At 37.9% G+C, this 22,738-nt stretch overlaps 1 protein-coding gene across 1 annotated transcript; it reads left to right on the top strand.

The window, feature by feature from the left end:
• Positions 1–1,946: 1,946 nt before the first annotated feature.
• On the top strand, positions 1,947–19,617 carry pdyn (prodynorphin). The gene is made up of 3 exons (XM_039735182.1): positions 1,947–2,241; positions 15,934–16,082; positions 18,691–19,617. The coding sequence occupies exons 2-3, from the start codon at positions 15,954–15,956 to the stop codon at positions 19,336–19,338; spliced, it is 777 nt and encodes a 258-aa protein (XP_039591116.1). The 5' UTR covers positions 1,947–2,241; positions 15,934–15,953; the 3' UTR covers positions 19,339–19,617.
• Positions 19,618–22,738: the final 3,121 nt, after the last annotated feature.

Below are 22,738 nucleotides of genomic sequence, written 5' to 3' on the forward strand. Positions count from 1 at the left end.
TGAAAGATTCAAAACATGTAATAGTATAGATTGTATATTAATCCCTTGAATCCGCTCATTTTGATTTAGGGTCACGAGTGGAGTGGGATGGACAGGATTATATCGAGAGAAAACATAGAAACAACCCTCATCCATTCATTCAAAAATGTGTTCATTTTCCAAACCCACCTCCTCATGTATAGTGTCGCTAGTGGTTGGAGCCTCAGATCTCGTGCAGGGCGTAGACAACCATTAGTCATGCATGGCCAATTTAGTTGACTCGCTATTTAACCGAATCTGCACGTTTTTGAGAAGTGAGATGAAAAGAGGTTTTCGAATGGACAAAACGGGATGCAATGAAAATGTGAATAACCTGCAAATTCCTCAGTAATGTTGGAATCTGTATTTTAACCCATGGTGTTGTGACACAACAGCACTACCTATACTCTCTCTCTCTCTCTCTCTCTCTCTGTCTCTCTCTGTCTCACGCACACAGCGAGAGATATAGAGTTTGAACTGCGTAACAGAATGAAAATACCTGGAATTGACCATTTAGGATACCGTTTGTAAAAGTGTCGAAACTATAACGACAAAAACTATACAGTGAGAGGGCAAAATACAGTTTATATTTTAAAAGGGCATCTATCTATCTATCTATCTATCTATCTATCTATCTATCTATCTATCTATCTATCTATCTATCTATCTGTCTGTCTGTCTGTCTGCCTGTCAATAGATCGATTATACCTAAATGGAAAGTGACGGGCGACTGGACCGGTAAAAGAATGTTGTCGTTTACAGTTTACGCCTACTCGTCGCAGCTGCTCGTCACTTTTTGTAGATTTCTAACCCTAAAATTATGCCTATGTCGGTGAGTTCGCTGTTTTAATATTGGCCTTCAATCGACAGACGGTTTGTTTAAATCTAAATGTATTGTAAAAGTAAGAGCAATGTGTTCGAGGCATCTGACCTTCAGATCCAGCCAGGCCGTTATTATTATTATTATTATTATTATTATTATTATTATTATTGTTATTATTATTATTATTATTAAGCACCACCATCTGACATCGCTTTCACATTCATTAACATGTTAAACAATAATTTCCTCTGCAACACGATATATATGGTCAAATAATACTCTAAATACAATTTTTTTATTTTACCTGTTAAGAATTAAATTTAACACCAGATTTCATATTATGATTTACTTTTTAAGTACGGATCTTTACGGTGAATTCAAAATAAAACCCTTCAAACTTAGATAACGAAATGACATTAGTCTAACGTTAATTCGGTTCTTGACATACATTTAAATGAAAGCACTATGCAGTTTGATTGGCTTCTTTTTATTTTGTAATTTCTAGAAATATGTTATTATTATGGTATTAGCAATGTCTCTGTTTCAATAATAAAAAAAAATTTCAAAACGTCTACGAATAACAATCTTTCTAAAAACTTAACATTTTCGTGAAAAATCCATCTCAATAAACGTTAGATTTGTTTCTCTACGTTTCAAGGTTTGGTTTAATCTGTAACAACTTTATATTCGTATAAATTTAATTGTAGAGACTGAATATTTTATAGGTATCCATTAGACCGTTTGCTTCCTTAATAAAACGAAAATGCGTTAAAACTCAGAATAATATTCAGTCGTCTTGGGAAACACTCCGCTGTATTCGTTCCTCTCAGGTACACGCCTGCTGTAGATTACTGTGCAGCTTCAAAGCGGTTTCAGCGCGTGATCTTGGTGATGCATAAACATATTAAGACATTGGAATCATTCAGTTACGTGTGGGATTCAGAAGCTGTTAAACAATCAAGGCATTCGTTTGTTTACCTGGTGAAAAGGGATGTAAATGCTTCAAGTATGCAGGTAAAGGCGACATGAAATACCGCGTCCACAACCTCAGCAACACGCGCACACACAAATCCAGCGCGCGCACTCCTCGTTCATCAAGAGCGCGACGGGCTGTCACAGAAGGTGGAATGTTTCATCCTCACGAGCTTCTCTATTGGTCCTGCACAGGAATTCATTCGCGTGTATCCCCGTGACACAATAGGCGCTGATAATAAAAAGACCAAGGACAGGCAGTCGTGTTCAAAAGAAAAGCGCTTTGCGGAGGGGTCTTTAAGTCTCAGCATGTGCACATAGACTGAACCTGAGCGAAGCCGCCAGTCTCTCTCGCCAGATCTTCATTACTCGCCTTTGTTGCTGGAGCGACGCATCCAAACCTGACTTAACATTTCTCATTGAAAAAGGTAAACGATATTTTAAAATTTCTTTCCGAATACTGACTAAAAATTCAATGTTTCGTAGGTAATGGTAAACAAAATCTTGAAAAAATTGCATGGTTTGGTGTATTACCAACACTCGAAGTCAATTTTTTCTGACTTGTTTGTAATGTGTTTTCATGAGTTTATTCAAAGAGTGAAAAACTTCAAAGTAGTGTTCTGTATTAACTGCCAGTAGCGTGTCTATTTTTTAAAAGATTTTTTTTACATTTTTTGGCAGAACAGCACCATTTAAGCAGACTCAAGAAGTGCAGCGATTCATGACTATCATCATTACTGTTATTATACAACCTGCCATTTCCCATTCCGCATGTCTAGTTTAGGGTCTGGACTCCATATCTGCACCAAAAGCGCAGTTGGAATCAACCTTGGATGAGGCGTCAGTCCTTTTCATGACATCATCGTCATTATTATTATTATTATTATTATTATTATTATTATTATTATTATTATTATTTTGTTGCTGTTATTTGCTTAAAATGGCTTTGAGAAACAGTAATAGTACTAGTGATATGATTATTATTGATGGCGCATTTGCCAGCACGGCAGCCTAACTAATCCTGACTTAAACCATTCCTTTTTTCCTTCTCCCCACATCCTCATAGACTTGCGAATCAAAATTGGCTCGCTGTGTCCGTCTGAGTTCCATCGTGATAGACTGGCACCCTGTTCAGCGCTGTTTCCTGCCTTGCGCACAGTTCTGCAGGGAAAGGCTCCTCCTCTACCCCCTTTGAGCTTGCATTGATTATTATTATTATGCATCCATCCATTTTCCAACCCGTTGAATCCGAACACAGGGTCAAGGGGGTCTGCCGGAGCCAATCCCAGCCAACACAGGGCGCAAGGCAGGAACCAATCCCGGTATTATTATTATTATTAGTAGTAGTAGTAGTAGTAGTAATAGTAGTAGTAGTATTTCCTTTATGCAATTAAGATATCTTACAATGCAGCTGTTTTGTATTATCCAACAACGCGTAAATACAATTTCCCATAATCATCCGGCGTGAGATGAGATGCTTTACACTTTTTAGAGTACATATTATTAAAACACAATTTTAACTTGTAATTTCATGTCTTAAAAGATGTGAACAAGCATCGCAGAATGTTACTACGCATTATGAATTCGTGAATTTTCACTAATTGGTTATATTCGCCTCTGCAGATGATAACATTGACCTACGGCCGCCTGTTACCATCACTACAGATAAGCTGTTTGGCATGCAGATAAACTCTTAAGCAGCAGACATTTTTTTTTTTGCTTTTTATCTTAATATAATTTCCTGATACATTGGTTACTTTTCTTATTGTTCTTCTGTCTACTAAATCAACCGAGTCATATAGATAGATAGATAGATAGATAGATAGATAGATAGATAGATAGATAGATAGATAGATAGATAGATGTGAAAGGCACTATATGATAATGGTCAAATAAATCAGTGGTTCTCAAGTTCTGTCTTGGACTCCAGTGTTAATTAAGTAAGCTGTTATTTTCAAATTGTTTTGCTTGTTTTTGTATCGATCTAGGAATTGCAAACTGGGCTGTTAGGAGGACTGACGATGCTAAACTGGCCCCTGATGTTTGCGTATTTATTACCCTGTTGAGGACTGGTGCGGGGATTGTTCCTTCTTTGTGCCCACGACCCTGCTCTGGATGAGTGGGTTTTGGTAGTTCCGTATTCCATTACAGATAGATAGATAGATAGATAGATAGATAGATAGATAGATAGATAGATAGATAGATAGATAGATAGATAGATAGATAGATAGATAGATAGATAGATAGATAGATAGATAACGCTGGAAGTTAAATAAAGTGAATCAAAACCGGTTCCCCATAACCACCATACAACACTAAGTCTGATACCAACAATCGATTGCGTTTGCTGATGTCTTGTTGCCCTTTTCCGCGAATGGGTTGCTACCTTCTTATAATGAAATAGCTGATTCAGACATGAGCGGCAATTCAGTCGTGGCTCCCTCAATTGGGAAACTAGCACGGGTTCAATCCTGTAGAACTCACATAAACCTTTTTTCGTAAAGAAAAAAAAATCACACTCGTCACAGTTTATTTTCCAGGGCATTTTGACCAAAGACAGTCTCTCAAGAAATATTGTATATAAATATATATGTTTGCATCCGGGCGGCGCGGTGGCGCAGTGGTAATTGCTACTATTTCGCAACAAGGAGATCGGTGTACTTCTTCCGTGTAGTTTGCATGTTCTCTGCGAGTTCCTATGTGTTTCCTACCACCATCCGAAGACGTTTGTGTTGAGTGGATTGGCGTATTAAATTGTCCCTGTGTCTGTGTGTCTTCACCCGGCGATGAACTGGCGCCCTGTCCAGAAACTGTTTTTGTCTCGCTTGCGATGCTTGTTGGGACTGACAACTCCTCCTACTCTGGATAAGCGGGTTCGAACGATGAATGGATGAACGGACATTTTTTATTTATCCGTCACAATACCCAGGCTAAACAATGAAGTCATTCAATAAAGCAGTGTTTCTCGATCAGCAAATCATTTATCTTTAGTTTCGCGTTCTGCATTCAGACAAGCGAAGTGCTTGTTTACTTTAGTAAGAATTTTGGAAATTCCTTTATTCTCTTTTATAATTTTCGTATTCGTACCATCTTTACTATGGAGTTTGCTCGCTTACTTGTATCCTAACTGTGGTCATTAATCACATGTAGAGCAGAAACCGAAGAACGTTGGGCTGAAGCTACCTGTTAGCGCGATGGCCGCACCAGCAGGCTCGCTAGTCAAAACAAAAGGGTTTAACTCGCCAGAATACAAGGGAATACCCAATGTTGATCATTTCGATGACGATAAATATCTTAGAAAACAAGATAAAACAACGCAATACTATCCTCATGTAACATTTATACACATATGGTGCATTCTCGTACATTTTTAAGAAACCCAGTTTAGAATTGATACCAAAAAATGGAAACTCCCGAAATGACAGCTGCTTAATTTAACCCAGAAAGTATTGGACAGAGGTGGGCTCGGATCTTGATTTTTATACCACCTCATAAAAAGTCGTTTGTTAGATGAAGTTACAGCAAATTTTGTATTCCGATTCTCCGTAAGTAATTGACTTGTTCACTCTTACTAATAAAGCTGCCAGAGCGGTTCAAAACGGAACTGTTTGGGGTCCCAAAAAAAACATCCAAATGATTGTTGCTTATTTGAATCCGAATCAGTCTCCATAAATAACCATACAATGATGATGACAGATTCGTGATTTTATAATGACTCTTGGTGCACAGAATCCCACAGACTATAAACTCGAGTTTACTTGATCTGCTGTAGCCTACCATAAATTAAAGATTTCAGTTTTGTCTGCAGATTAGGAATCTTTTTGAAGAAAAAAAAAGTTAATATAAAAAGAACCCTTCCCAGAATTAAATGTTTCTTTATCAAGAAATGGTTTTACGAAGAACCTAGTAAATGCCATTTCCAGAGTCCAGGGTTGGTCTGGTGCCTTGCGTCCAACACTGCCAGGTCCCAGCGATCGTGGAATGGAAACGCAGGCTTGATAGGGGATTGTGGATGGACGGTTGGCTCTTTAGAAGACCTAATTATTAGTTCCCTTAAAAGGCAGGATGATAAAAAGAAAAGCGGTCTAAGCATTGAGGCGGAGGTCGAGTATTCGCGGAATGCCTGCTTGCGATTACAGTTTGAATTTTTTAGCTCGCTGCAGAGAAATGAAATATTGGATGAAATGCAGAACAATAAACTAAAGCAACGCACGACGGAATGGAAACTTACAGAAAGACAAGGTTGTGAAGTCCTAAAAGACATTCTGAGCCATCAATGTCGTAAATTCGACCAGAATATAATATAATAAAGGCACATTTTTCACAGGATCTTCGTCGGTTTAGCGAACCCCGCAAACACACAAGCTCGACTTGTCTTATATAAGCAGGTGATGAACCCAAACGAGCTAAACACGAGGAGTCAGCTTTTATTGTTTGGAAGAACATTTCGGACAAAATTAAATAATATAAATACGCAAATGAATAAAAAGTACTCTGAAATATGGTAATAAATAAATAAATGACATGAAACAATGGTACATTTAATATAATGTGTCAAGAGATATATTTTGTGGTTCATTATGTATTTGTATTTTTTTTTCGTTTTTTATGTCAGTGACACCACACGCAAGATGAAATGAGCCGTGAAATAAAAACTGTCATTTCACTCGTCAAAGCTGAGAGGGTGGGCTCTAAAAAGTTGTTTGATCGGTGAATCGTCCGCAGATTGGATATATGCGCTTTGCTTGACTTGGGAAGCCTGTGCCTCACGCGCATGCTCAAAGCCGTGGCTGTACGCATCAGATACTAGAACAAGAAAAACAGTTGCTCGGAATTATTGGGTCAAAGAGCTACGTACGTGAGGAAATTCAGAACTCACTATTACGAGTTTGCATCTGACGTGTCTGCTTTAAATGTGATATTTGAATTTTTTATGTCACATCACTGACAATTGACCAATCCAAAACAGCACTCGCTAGAGCCCACCCTCTCAACTTTAAGGTCTAGGCCAGCATTTCTACCCCCAGTGCCAGTGCTAGGTTATTCTGCACCCTACAACAACAACATTTATTTATATAGCACATTTTCATACAAACAGTAGCTCAAAGTGCTTTACATATTAAAGAATAGAAAAATGAAAGATACAATTATAAAACAAAATAAATCAACATTAACATCGAATAAGAGTAAGGTTCAATGGCCAAGGGGGACAGAAAAAACAAAAAAACTCCAGATGGCTGGAGAAAAAATAAAATCTGTAGGGATTCCAGACCATGAGACCACCCAGTCTCCTCTGGGCATTCTACCTAATATAAATGAAACAGTCCTCTTTGGATTTAGGGTTCTCATGGAAGGGCTTGATAATGATGATGGTCACGTAGACTTCTGCCTTTTAATCCGTCCATCATTGTTGGAGCATCATGAAGCTTTGAGTAGGTGGTGGTGGCGCAGGCCACCACCACAAAGAAACCGGAAAAAGAAACAGAAAAGAGAGTAGGGGTCAGTACCGATTTTAGAGCCACCATGAATAGTTATTTTGAGGAGATTGAACATACAGAGTATCAGGATTAAGTTAAATTACGATTAAAATGAAATTATAAAAAGGCCATGTTAAAGTAATGTGTTTTCAGCAGTGTTTTAAACTGCTCACCCTAGGCCAAGCTAATTAGTGCACCAGCTGACTGTTTGGTAGCTAACCCGTGTGGTTGGGTCAAGCAACCCCCCCAATGGTCTGCACCCTAGGAGAATGCCTAATTCGCCTTAATGGTGACGCCGGCCTTGTCTTCCCCACCAGTTTGACAGTGGAGATTAAGGTTAGTGGTTAGTTTGGTTTGCATGTATTATACAGTGGTGGATCTGTACTATGAAATGAATGATGATTATGCCTCAGGGCCCCAGAAATAACTTTAATTTTCATCCCCCCTAACTTGAAAACTAGAAGGTATGGGAAATTTTTATTCACGTCAGTAACTTTGACATGTGAGATAATCCAGTACAGCAATTTTAATCAAAATCTGAGATACAGTATACTGGTTACATATAGAAAAAAATTCCGGTGATCTGTAGTGGAACAACCCCATTGCAGAACATAATCATGGTAACCCAGACCTCTGCTGATTGAGAAGGGGGCCCCATTACAGTTCAAGCTTCAGGGCCCCAAAAATGTAGGTCCGCCAATGGTGGTACACGGTTAAAATTAGTGGTAATTTGAGTTTGGGGTTTAGTGTTATTAAGGATAGGGATTAGTGTGGTTAGCATGTCGTTCAAACAGTTAAGATTAGGGGCAGCACAAAGTTAGAGGTTAGAGTGGTTAGGGAGTAGCGTACAGAGGAGCAGTGATGTCATTTCTGTCGTGATATTGCGATGACGTGTAGTGCTGTGGCTCTGCAGCTGGACGCTTCTCTGCAAGTCACTGACATAAATACATGAGGGAATGATTGAATATATAAAGAAACAAGCAACAAAAATATATTTCATGTCACACTGAATTATCTATACTCTCATTTCATACGGTTATTATCTATCTATTGTCACATTTGACTTTTAGTTAATTTTAATATGTATGTAAGTATTTCTTTAATTTTGTTAAAAAAACATTCCTCCAGAATATTTAAAATGTAGAATTCAAATTCAATGGATGAAACACAAGATTAAATGTGGTGGTCTTAAATTAAGGATTGTAGACCTGCTGTCTGTGAGTGCCCCCTGTGATGGACTGGCATATCCCGTCGGGGTGGACTCTCCACAGTATTGGTGGAGAAGCTCAGACTACCTGCAATGGGGTTGTGTTATTGATAAGAAATATGGGGAAAAGTAGATGAGTGTATTATTTCCACAGTAATATTCACATGATCTTTGTCTAATTAAACATGAATAATAATAATAATAATAATAATAATAATAATATGTTTCTTCTTCTTCTTCTTATTATTATTATTATTAATAATAATAATTTTATTTATATAGCACCTTGAATTAACTACAAGTTAATTATCCCCTATCTGTTATATGTTTTACATTCACATGTGTTCTACTATTGCAGTAAAAAAAAAAAAGTATTATTCAGTTATCTAATTAAATCTTCTTTGACATTTGAGTGATGACATTGTTTCCTTTAAATGGTCATCTTTGCCTTTAAATTTGCTTCGTGTCTTAGTTCTTAATCAGCTTCATTAAAAACAGTTAAAGCATAGCCTCCAATTCATATATCATGCACTAGCCCTTAAATCAGAAGCCCCTGTGCTAGAAGCGGGCACAATAATAAGCATTTTCACATTTCAACCCACCTTATTGTGGCCTATAAACGCTTTCTAAAATGGCATGACGATTAAGGCCTTACCTTTCTCTGCATGTTATCGAATATTTAAAGTCTTGTGGTAAAGTGCATGTAGTCTAACAATTAGCCTTACAACATCCTTGCTGTTTTCTGGTTTATCCCACCCTGCAATGGAGTAAATGAGTTTAGGAGGTGACACAGATTGATGAGTGTTATTCTTACCACTGGTATCACTGTCCTGTGTGACAGACTGGTTTCCATCCAAGGGCTGGTTCCTGTCATGCCTTCGATGTTGTCAGAATAGACCCTGATCCATTCCCTAAGGTCCTGAACTGATTAAATGATTTTAGAGAATGTTATGTCATATACATACAGTAAATTGTAAGACTGAAGGGCTGTATGCACCTCTCAGGTAGCCCTAGAGATCCTGCTGACATTGCCACTCAGCTCTCACCCGCATGCAAGCCAGCAACTCTACAAAACATAATACAGAAAGACATTTCCAGAATTGACCATTTCATTCAGCCTTTTCAACCAGGGGTTTCAATACATTATAAAAATTAAAAAGGACACTCCAGTTGTCCTTTAGCTGGCACTTCCCTATACCTACGACAAGGATTTTCTTGTAAAGAACTCGCCAGACCTGGTTAGAGGTGTTCCGCGAGAATCAGGCCAAACCCCATAGATGAGATTATTCTATCTTTTCTTAAACTGAGGGAAAGTTTCGATGGAATACAGTGACTATTTAAACATTCTTCCTGCTGTTACATTGTTTTTACCAAGCTGAATGCTGAAGTTGCATGCTATCAATATATGTGAGAGTTACTTCTGAAATTAAATGAAGAGGGAGAATGGTACGAGTAAAGAAGTTAAATTTGAATTTGAAGCCACTTCACTCTAATTTTCTGTTTATCTCTCTTTCTCTCATATATTTATACTCTATATAGACATACAGTTTTTATATACATATATAGGGTGGTCCAGATCTAATTATGCAATTTTCATTACGCTATAACTTATTAAGTTTATTACATAGAAAATCACCCAAAAAATCCCAGACAATCGAGAAGTGTGCAAACTGATGACATGAAGAATCATCTTTGTGCCGAACTGGAATCATCCCCACATAAATCAAAGTCATCCAGATGATATGGATCTGCATAATTAGATCTGGACCACCCTGTATATCTATATTTATCTAAATATATATATATTTCCCTATTATAATAAAAAAATCTTGGGATGAGACGTGACTTTTTCAGAGAGATACTTTCACGTCCTGCGAGACTAGACTTTGTGCCAAGAGATTTAACCACGCCCGGGCCGGAAATAAAAGACAAAGAGTAAATGACAAAGTAGAACTTCGTAAAGAATTCAAAAACATTGGTGCAGTAGACATGCAGAGCATGTTAGAGATAATGAAAGTACTAAAATTCAAAAGACTCAAAAAAAATGATAGTAAAGATTGCATTAGGAATTACTCAGTGAAATAATGGAACAGCGAAAAGAGATTGAATATATTGTTCGGATTTAAACTTTAAGTCAGAGTCATGTAGATTGTCTAATTCGTGTTTCCAGCAGGGAAAAGTAGTGTTTCTTCCCAATGAAGAAGCATATCATATATATAAACATCTCAAAACCTCAAACATCAATCCAGAAGTCCAAAATCACAAAAAAACACAGGCTTTAATGACAAAAAAATCAATAAGTGATACAAGGGAACAATTAAATATGACCAAAACATAAAAAATAAACATTTTTGCCCTTGGGCATAGCTAAACAGTAACCCCTGACTCCTCTGCTAACACATTTCCACTGCTCATCTTCTGCTATTTTGGTCATCTTCTTTCCTCCCTCCTTCCATCTGAGCTCTTCTCACTAGATGTCTCCCAACTCTAAGCTCTCTGAGCAAAGGAAGAAAGGCCCTTTTTATACTATGTCACAACTACCTTCTGGGTACTCTGCTGTCAGCATTTCCACGGATCTGACTCTGATGTTCTATGGGTAGGTCTCCCCCTAGTGGCACTAGAGATTCCTGCATGTTAGTCCTAATACAGAGGTGTACTAGAGAAAGTTAGGTTGGTGGTGCACCCCTGTATGCATTTTAGGCCACAACACATCACCCCCTAGCGAACTGGAGAAACGCAAACCCTTACTATTATGACTTCCAGGATCTTTAAAGACATCCAGCTGGTTAATAAGGGTGCTGCTATCCAGATTAAACTCTCTGTTTCTCTCTTTATATATATATATATACATATATATATACTAGCTGTAATCTGCGGCTCTACCCACATAGTAGTGAAACAGAACAAACTTTAGAAACCAATAAGCAAAAAGCTATCACTAGCTAAGCAGAGGCAAGGTACACTCCAAAACACAGAGGCAGACTGATTCCCCACTCCTGACATCACACGTACCCCTCAGTTTTTTTTTTTTTCAATTTTATTCTTGAATAAAAGCACGCTTGTTTCATTGATTTGTTAGAGACTCAAATCAAATGTATGTTTTTATTATATAATAGTAACAATAATAGCAGCCCACCACTCAAAGCGCTAAATGCATGAAGGACCTGGGTTCGAACCAGCAACTTCTTGATTACGACACAGCAGTTCTTACCGCTACACCAGTGAAGCAGACATCTGTGAGATCTTCGCGTTTCCACTGTGAAAGATGCAAACACACGCATGCATGTAAAATCCTTACTTCGTATCATTTGATATTTGGGCTTCAGTCTTCACACATTGACAACAACATGTACATTGAACAATTTCTTCTTCTTCGGTTTTATTCTTGATTAGAAGTGCAGTTGTTTTGTTATACCTTTTGTGAAAGTGTTTATTTGATATTTGTACTTTAGTCATCACATATTATACACTTCACGTCAACATTTTTTCCTTATCACTGTAACATATGAAAACATTTTCTGTTTTAGTTATGTTTAGTTGCCTTACAAGAAATGACATTCTATATTTACACAGACCCATGAAATGTACGTTTTTCAAATAACAATATATCATTTTCCTATACGATTCCAGACACCTCACTCCCAGATTTTAACTGTGAGAATTTTGTGTTTGCCTCGGTGGGGGATGGCATAGCAGACTGCCTGCCTGCGGCCAATTGACACATTTGCAAAATAAAGGTGCTTTATCAGTGTGCAATTAATGCAGTGATGAGGAGGTGCAAGTAAAATGAAGGTGGCCTGGCATTACAGATATTTTCACAGGTTTCAGGGATTCTAGTATTAACTACAATAAGATTTAAGGAGAGTGCATTGTTTCAGATTTTAACTCTGAAATTAATAAAAAAAATTTTCAGGCCCAAAATATGAGAAAATACGTTGTCCTGAATTTCAGCAAAGTGATTTAGTGATTTGTCACACGTAATAATTGTCTGAGGAAAAAACAAATTCTTTTAGAACCTTTCAGTTTGATTAATTTTTCATCAAAGCTATGTCTCATAAGAAAAGGACTGCAATTGGCAAAGTTTCTTTTGCTGTCATAGTCAGGTGGGATAGTTCTACCCTACTACTTTCCCAGGCGACATCTGGTTCTGCTGGGAAGTAATTTACTGGAATACAAATATATGTGTACTTGTTTCAATAATTTCAAAACCTCCATCAAGAAATGACAGGCCAAAATAAAACAGGTACGTTGTTTGGCAATTTAATTTGAATAATGATGTGGACACAAACAGTTTCATAATCTGAGCTTCTCATCTGGGCCACCAGCAGGTAGCTGGCCCCACGCAGCAGAAAACTTCTCATGGTGTTGAATTGTCACACTGAGGCCAGCTGTGCTCTCAGTCTTTGAGAATTTTGATTATCACTCTCTTCTGCCTTGTCTACTATTCGATTTGAGTGTCTTACTCTTATTTGGTGCCTTACTCTTATTTCACTGGGCAACAAAGGCCCCTTCTTCAGGCAAGGTGTAATACAGAAATTGGAGTTCCCTGTGTTTAAATGGAACCCAGGACAAGTAACAACACTGGAAAACCTTTAAGTGAGACATCTTAAATGTAAAAAATGAATAGACCTTTTCAGGCTAAGATTCATTAAGCAAGAGAGGAGAACAATGACTAGTCAAGATCTGTGGATAAGATAAGCGGTCTGTTACTTTAAATTTAATGTTAAAGATGTCTCACCTAAAGGTTTTCCAATGTTGCATCTGTCCTGCCCCAGTGTTGCCTTGAAAGCTTGCATATTGTAATGTTTTTAGTCAGCCAATAAAACATGATCATTCCTCAGCAGCTGACGGAAAAGCTGAGCCTGCTTGGACTGAACACCTCCCTCTGTAACTGGATTCTGGACTTCCTGACTGACAGACCTCAGTCAGTCAGGACTGGAAACAACATCTCCAGAACCACCACACTGAGCACTGGAGCCCCTCAAGGCTGTGTGCTCAGTCCATTATTGTTCACACTGCTGACTCATGACTGTGCAGCAAAGCACCGCTCTAATCACATTATAAAATTTGCTGATGACACGACTGTGGTGGGCCTCATCAGCAACAACAATGAGTCAGCATACAGAGAGGAGGTGCAGTGGTTAAGAGACTGAATATAGACAAAACAAAGGAGATGATTGTTGACTTTAGGAAGACTTTGACGGCTCAACTGTAGAGGTTGTCAATAGCACCAAATTCCTGGGTGTCCACCTGGCAGAGAACCTCACCTGGTCCCACAAAACCAGCTCTTTAGCCAAGAAAGCCCAGCAGTGCCTTTACTTCCTGCATACCCTGAGAAAAACCCATCTTCCACCAGCTACTCTAACAACATTCTACAGATGAACCATATAGAGCTTCCTGAGTAACTGCATCACTGTCTGGTTTGGAAATTGCATGGTCAGGGATCGTAAAGCCCTACAACAGATAGCAAAGACAGCTGAGAAGATCATCAGTGTCTCTCTTCCTTCCATCATGGACATTTACACTATAAGCTGCATCCGCAAAGCCACCAGCATTGTGAATGACCCAACACACCATTCACACTCACTGTTTACACTCCTGCCATTGGGAAAAAGGTACCGAAGCATTCGGGCCCTTACCACCAGAATGTGTAACAGTTTTTTCCCCCAAGTAATCAGATTCCTGAACACTCATGGACCAGTCTGATATCTGATATATGTGTTTTGCTCTGCAATGTTGCAAATTGTTGCACATGTTTGCATATTTGACTCACATGCACCTTGTTATACATTATGTGTCTTTATGTTATGTGTCATGGATTCTTCGTTGTCCTGTGTTCTATGTAGCACCATGGTCCTGGAGGAATGTTGTTTCATTTCACTGTATGCTGTACTACTGTATATGGATGAAATGACAATAAATACTCTTGAATCTTGAAAAAGTGTCATTTTGCTTGACTTCTCTCTACATTCATAATGGCTAACACAGTACAACACCCTAGTTTCACTGAGCAAGAAATGTTTTTACTCCTTGAAATATAGTTGGTGATTGCGATAGACAAATTCCAACTGAACACAAATATATTTTCAAGTTGGCTGTATCACATAGGAATGTGAAGAAACATAACACAAATGTATAGTGAATTTAGTGTGTTTAATCACTTAATGATGCTGACAAATTGCATTGGTTCAGTTGAGCTAAAAATGTTTTGCTGCTGATTTTTGTTTGTACTCCTCATCTGAAGCTCCTCATTTCAGTGTCCACCAAAAGTCAGTCAGCATTGATGGATTCCACTTGTCCTGACAACCACTTTTAGGTCATTGCCATGTCTTGAATCATTCCTAATGTTTGTTACTAACTGAACCAAGATTAGATTAGATAAACTTTATTAATCCCATACAGAAATTCATTAGCAGAGAAGAAGTTCGAATGTGAATACAGAAAACGAATCTCTACGGACATGTTGCTGACATAATCTACTTAAATGATGGTGTTGTATGCTTGAAGCATGTTGTCAATCAGCTGAACACAGTTTGGTGTTCTGTAGTTTCCATGAAAATTCTCAGAAAACATCCTTGACTGCCTTCCATGGGATTTCCTCCAGCCCCACTGGCATGTCTTGAAACTGCTTGCTGCTGATAACACATTTGACCAGTGGACCAACAGAAATGCCTTCCTTAATGTTGTCATTAGTTATTCATGGAAATATCTGTCTCAAATATCGAAATCCCTCACCTTTATTGTTCATCTCTGATTGTTCACTATCATGACATTTTTTATCAGTTATATGAAGAGGAGGCAAAAATATGTTTTGTTATGTCAACAAGTGGTTTAAGAGTCAGACTCTTCTGCTCTGGGACCAAATGCTTATGGAGCGTCTGTTTCTTTTTAATGTAATGAGTCTCTTTAGCACAGCTGTCCTACTCACACTACTTGGTATATCTGAACAGCTTTCCTAGAACCTTTCAGATCACCACAGATGTTCCTGTTGTATTCTTTGTGCTGTATATAAATATTCTTACAATTGGTGAACAAATCACAGAAATAGGTGATTGGAATAAAAAGTACAAAATAGGAAAATGTAACGGTTGTTCTTTATGACAAGCGGGCCAAAATCTATAAAATACATGCAGAAGTTTTGAGGAAGCAGTGTTATTGGAGTGTTATTTGGAATTTCAAGATGATAGTCTGGCGTGTCCGATTCTCAGGTGCAGTAATATATTCCTTAGACATCATTATTGCAGTTCTTAAGGTTTCATTTCAAATTTTTTTCATAAAAATCAAATTATTATCACCCCTAATAAGAAAAATTGTAAGAAACAAACATACAACAGAGACATAGCAAAACAAATTATACATGCTGATTTTTATCTAATTGGGCGAAACTGAAATGTATTGATAATGGTGATAATGCTAGGTGTCCTTTTGTCTTTCAGCCCTGTGGTCTTCAAGGAGCATGGAGTGGCATCTTTTTGTGTTACTTTTCAGTCTGGGTTTACCATCATCCACTCAGGCAGACTGCTCAGCCCAGTGTCTGACATGTTCTCAACAGGCACAGAATGAAGAGTCTCAGATTAATACTCTGGTAAGAAACTTTTCTTTATAATTTAGAAATGCCTTTTGAAACAATATTTGAGTCCTTCATGGTTTGTATAATTCACTATGGTGCACTTAACGAAGATAGGAAATTGACTAACGAGTGAAGACCATTCAGTCCATGAAGCTCGTTTCTTTAGCTAATAATTTAGCTGTCCCGATATGTCATCCAGATTTTTCTTGAAGTTGTCAAGGTTTCTTTTCCAGCAGTCTGTTGCCTTTTCTCTCAGCTCTTTTTGTGAACAACTGCTTCAGTCATAAATACACTTAAAAGTTGCCATGTGGTGTTTTGACATCTCAAGGGGTTGGGTTGTCCAGTGTGCACAAATATATCATTATTTTCTGCATGAAAAAAGTTCAGTATTTACTATGAAACAACTCCATTCTGTACCCCTGCATTCTAGCTGACATTCTTCATATATTACATTTTATTTTCCCCGTTTCTTAAGTTTGCTGTGAATAACCAATTTGCCTTAGGACCTCAATTAATGGTCATCTTTCACCTTATAAAACATTAAACATCACACCACAATTTCTTGTTTGTTATGCATAATTTTAGACTGAACAATAGGTTTTAAATGCTACTCATTGTTAATGTGTTAAAACATATTTTAAAATAAAATAATTTTTTTTCTTTAAAGTTTCTAATGCTTTCAATAAAAGCAACTGTAAGTGACATAAAAAAAGAACATACAAGTATTTCAATAATTAAAAAATGTATATTTGAATTAAAAACATAAAATTAAAATACTAGGAAATCAAGTATTTGTCAACCACCTTATGTGTAGTAAAAGAAGAAGTCACACTACGAATGCTTGTTGTTGCTCAATTTTGAAATGAGATTAAGTAGACATCAATAAGCTCCTGGCAGTTACAGGGACTATCATGGAGGTACTTAGTTATCTGGAAATTGTAGCGCTGTTTTGATTGGATACGCTGAAGCCTTACACATCACCAAGGCCAGATAACATTTATCCCTGAAGGCATAAGGCGGTTATTGCATGCATATATAAGCAAGAGAAGAAGATTTTTTAGAAGCTAGAAGATATTATCCCATTATAGGAAGAGGGCATTTGGGCTGGTCCAATATTTATGGGCCAGCACATTTAATGTTCTCTACTGGTAAATTAATGGAAGGAATTATTAAGGTAAAGATGAAACATCATGTGGCCAAAACAGGTCCATGAGCAAATAATCAGTATGAGCTGAGAAGGGAGACCATGTTTCATGGAATTCTATGAGTATTGTATAGTCAAGTTCAGTAATGCTGTGGTTAACGAATGCTGTAAAAATGAGCCCCTTTACAATGAAATCAGCATAGAATGCACTATAGCAAATGTGCAAGTTCAAGTTTATGTCTGTTGTGCACAGAAACACAAAAAATTGTTTGTCATTGATATTCTGCATACTGTGGAAAGTGAAGTTATTGCAAGTGCTATGAAATGATAGGAACCGTGAAATTCCACATCCTTGAGTCACAGAAACCCTAAATAGACTGATACTTTGTAATTTTTCACAAAAAAAATATAAAAACTATTGATTATTGATCATAACGGGACAGCAGCAGTGACATTGGAGGCAACAGCCACAGTCATCACAATACAAATTAATAGATTTTTTTTATTTGACCATCTAACTCCAATAATAAAGCTTCTTTTAACATGCATATACACTGTTAACTGGGGAACCATTGTAAGGTGTAAAGAGTGATACCTTAGGAAACGTCAAGGCTGACTCCATGTCATTTTGGCATTCTCTTCATTCTCTCCTCCGTCACTACCTCCCCAGAAATTATGGCAGCCATAGAAAAGAAAAGACGGCACTACAATGCAATCTTAAACATATTTAACTTTTTCGATTTGCCATTAAACTAAACACATTAAATTCCTAATCCTTTGTTGTGAATTTATTGCATCTACTTTGTTAACTGAAGTACTATTGCACTGTATAAGGAGTGGAACCTTAGGAAACTTCAAATTTGACTTGATATATTTTTGGAGGAAAACAATGAGTAGGATTGGCCAGCTTTAATCACCTGTTCTCATCAAAATTGTTCTAATATTCAATAAAGTTCAAGATGCAGAAAGTGAAATATTTTGTCATCCACAAATAATTTTATCGTACTCTGAAAAAAAAAAAGTATTTATTTTAGAGGGTAACTTCCTTAAATAACAACTGCTAAAAACAACAGCCCAGCATGTATACACAAGTGCAGCATATTTTGCTGAGTGAGTAAAAGATATCACTTTTTCTGTACATTTCTGCGTTATATTCTCGTCATTTGAATTTAAATACAATTGCACTGTACCATTTACATCCTCTCTTCATGCCCATTTTGCATTTTCTCCAGGAACTCATATTTTTTTCCCAATATTCCAAAAAAAGACAGTTAAGCTAACTGGTGACTCTAAACTTGCCCTGGTGTATCAGTTTTGACTGCCAATAAATATGTGTTGGAATTACAAGACTCGAGGGATGAATGAACGAGTTGTAAAATAATGACTTGGCTGCGACAGCATATTGAAAGCATATGTATATGAATGAGAAGCTGTTCATAATGGTTTTGAATTAAATAAGCATGACTTTTGTTCTTTCAGGTCTGCACATTAGAGTGTGAAGGTTCTTTACCTTCAACAACTGAATTTGAGAAATGCCAAGAAGCTCTACAGATGTATCCTGTCGGATTGTTGGGGACAAACTATAAAAGTGACCTTGAGGCAATCAGGCCTGACAAGATTGACAAGCATGCAGAAATATCTCTTAACAATTTGGTGAAACGTTATGGAGGGTTTATCAAGAAAGTCGATAAGAACAAGATATTTAGCAGTTCTCCTGCACGAGAAAATTCCAGCCTTAAGGGTGGACTTGCTAAGAAATATGGAACTATATTTAGGAAGTTTGGAGAAAGAGACCTCCAGGATGTGACCCAAGACACAGTTCAAGGAGATGGCTCTTTGGAAAATGAGGAACTGGTCTATCACGATGATACTGGTGCACTAAATGAGGTTAAACGCTATGGCGGCTTCTTAAGGAAATTCAGGCCCAAGAGAAGCTTTGATTACGAAGAAGACAACAGCCAAGAGGAGCTACAAAAAAGATACGGAGGATTCATGCGAAGAGTTCGACCAAAACTCAAGTGGGACAACCAGAAAAGATATGGTGGATTTTTAAGACGTCATTTTAAAATCTCTGTTCGATCAGATGAAGAGCCCAGCTCGTACTCTGATGAAGTGCTTGAACTATAAATTATTCAAGGGTAAAAGGTAAATGACTTGAAAGACTTCTAATACAGATCCACTGGCATTTCCCAGTTTGCTTGTCTTTTTATGTTTAAGGAGAGCGGCTAAGGGGGTTAAATTGAACAAAATGTCTTCAGAGGTGAAAGCGGGTGGAATAGTGGTGACATTTTCAATGTATCTGTGTTAAGCCTATGTTTGCAAAAAATATAAATTATACAAAAGAAAAAAAAAGATGCTTGTTTCATAACAATAAACTGCAAGTACTTTTAAGTGTCCATGCTGCAATTCACTGAGTTTTGAGTGTTCTTTTGTCTAATTAGAAATGGTTGCAATGCAAAAATAAAAATGAATCTATGCTTTTAATCTTCATATACAAATAAATGGATCAGCAAAATCATTAAGTACAATGAGCATTAAGTTATATTTTTATGAGAGAAATCTTGGTTTATTATCCCTGTCAAGTGTCTGCATGTAATTTGCATGTTCTCCCCATTTTTGCATGTCTTTTCTATGGTTCCATATAATGTCCTCAAAGGGTGTTCATTGAGCCCAACTTAACCTGGCAGTGGGCCCCTGTGAGGCGTTGAACCCTATCTGTATGCTACAGAACAAGGTATTCCATAACATTTTGGAGGAACCCACCCATAGTGATCTTCCACTCCAAGGCCTTGAATGCTAGAAATGCTGCCAAGGCTCCAGGAAAAGAATGTGAAAAGCAAAGATTTAGCAAATGTCATCACAGTTATTGTCAGAAAAATAGAAAATTGAATGTGTAGCACAATTTCAGACTTTTTACCAAAAGTACACCAAGTCAAATAAATACAATAGAAAATCAACAGAAAACACTTCTCCTGTTATATTTCAAATACAGGGGATTCAGCAAGTATTCAGACCCTTTCACTGTTTCCACATTTTGTTATGTTCCAGCCTTATGCTAAAGTCATTTTAACTCACTTTATCAATCAACACACAATACCCCAGAATAACAAAGCTAAAACAGGATTTTAGGATATTTTTTTTTTTGCAAATGTTTGCTTTGCACCCTTCCCCACCATTACCTATCATCTATGGGTGATGAGCGAAAGCTTTAGATTCATCAAAAATGTTGATCTCTGGTTTTCAACGGATCTCAGTGTTTTAGGGTCCTTTGATACTGAAAACATCAATATCTTAATGATGGGTGTGTGTCTGTCTGTGTGTCACAGTTTCTTGAGGACGGTCTAGAACTAAAACAGCTGGACGGGAAACATACCAAACTCGAAACATATTAGTTTTTGAGCCAAATCGCATACGAGAAAGAGGCACTCTAGAGGAACCCTCAAATACCTTAATACCACTTAATTATGAATTCTTCTTGTCAATTGCTATCACAATGACCTATTTTATGATCAGAAAGATCAGCATCAGAGCGGTAAATAATTACTGAAATGATATACAGTGATCCCTCGCTATATCGTGCTTCGGCTTTCGCTGCTTCACTCCATCACAGATTTTAAATGTAAGCATATCTAAATATATATCACGGATTTTTCGCTGGTTCGCGGATTTCTACGGACAGTGGGTCTTTCAATTTATGTTGCATGCTTCCTCAGTTTGTTTGCCCAGTTGATTTCATACAAGGGACGCTTTTGGCGGATGGCTGAGAAGCTACCCAATCAGAGCACGTATTACATATTAAATAAAACTCCTTCATGATATACGATATGCTTCCCGTGCGCTGCTTCGCACACTTAAAAGCTCTAACAGCCCGTATTGATTTTTCATTGCTTGCTTTTTTCTGTGTCTCTCACTCTCTCTGAGAAATACAGGCAGATACTTATCCATCATGCAATACCATCAGGGAGGCGTATGATTGGCCCCATTCTCTGCTCCTGACGGAGGGGGTGTGAGCAGAGGGGCTGTTTGCACAGTGGCTGTTTGCTTAGAAGATATGGACGCGCCTGTAAAAATGCTGAAAGGCTACCTTCACAATGATCCCTTCATTGCGCCGCTTTATCGCGGTGCTTGCATACTTAAAAGCCCAACAGCCCTATTGATTTTTGATTGTTTACTTTACTCTCTCTCTCTGACATTCTCCGCTCCTGACGCGCACTCCTTTGAAGAGGAAGATATGTTTGCATTCTTTGAATTGTGAGAAAGAACTGTCATCTCTGTCTTGTCATGGAGCACAGTTTAAACTTTTGACTAAAGGGTGTTATTTCATGTCTACAGGGCTCTAATAATGTTAAAAAACGTATTTAGAAGGTCGTAAACAGGTTTTCTATGCTCTAACTGCGAAAATATTAGATTTATAAATAAAGAATCCTACTTCTTGGAAATTCGTTTATCTGTCTGAATCAGATCAACCTCTATAAACGAGGGTTTACTGTATAACTGTGCTGAGAATATTTATAAACAGTGTGGGAGAGTTTCTAAGAGCTTTGGCTCATGTACATCTCATTCTATTGTTCACAATGTGTATCAGAGCAAAAATCAAGCCATGAAGTTGAAGGAATTGCCTGCAGAGCCTAGAGACAGAATTGTGTCTGGGCACATATCTGGGGAAAATCCCTGTGGCATTGAAGGTTCCCAAGATCACAGTGGTCTCCATAATCCCTAAATGGAAGTTCGAAACAACCATGACTGTTACTAGAGCTGGGCCACCTGGCCAAACTGAGTGATTGTGCAGAAGTGCTTTGATAAGAGAGGTGAGCAACAACCTGATGGTTGCAATGGCTGAGATCCAGGGGAACTGTGTAAAGATGGGAGAAACTTCTGGGCTTTATGATGGAGTGGCCAGACAATACAAGAAAGCCCATAAGTTTACAAGAAAGGTAACCGAAGGACCCTGAGACTGTGAGAAACAAGATTTTCTGGTCTGATGAAACCAAGATTGAAATGTTTGGCCTCAATTCTATACATTATGTCAGAGGAAAACCAGGCACCACTCATCATCTGTGCAATGTCATTTCAGTGGTGAACCATGGCAGTGTTAGCATCATGCTGTTGGTTTATTTGTCAGCAGCAGGAACCAGTAGACTATTCAGGGTTAAGGTAAAGCTGAACAGTACAGAGATATCCTTAATAAAAACTTGTTCATGGCACTGTGGACCATGTGGCCGAAAGGTTCACTTTACAACAGGACAATGACAATAAACACAAGTCAATGACAACACAGGAGAGGCATTGGAACAGCTCTGGGAATTTCTATAGTGGCCTAGCCAGAGTGTGGACTTGATCCCAGTTGAACATCTCTGTGAGACCTGAAAAAAGCTGTTCACTAGTACCCACCATCCAACTTGACAGAGCTTGAGAGGGATCTGCAGAGAAGAATGGCAGAAAATACCCAATATCCAAGGGTGTGAAGCTCGTCACTTCTGACCCAGGAAGACTCAAGTCTGTATTCACTGCCAAAGGGGCTTCAACG

Source organism: Polypterus senegalus, chromosome 14 (assembly GCF_016835505.1).
Source record: "Polypterus senegalus isolate Bchr_013 chromosome 14, ASM1683550v1, whole genome shotgun sequence".
NCBI classification, from domain to species: Eukaryota; Metazoa; Chordata; class Cladistia; order Polypteriformes; family Polypteridae; genus Polypterus; species Polypterus senegalus.

Coding starts and splice junctions, on each gene's coding strand:
- pdyn (XM_039735182.1), top strand. CDS start 15,954: ATGGAGTGGCATCTTTTTGTGTTACTTTTCAGTCTGGGTTTACCATCA. Junction 16,083..18,690: donor AGTCTCAGATTAATACTCTG/GTAAGAAACTTT, acceptor TTGTTCTTTCAG/GTCTGCACATTAGAGTGTGA.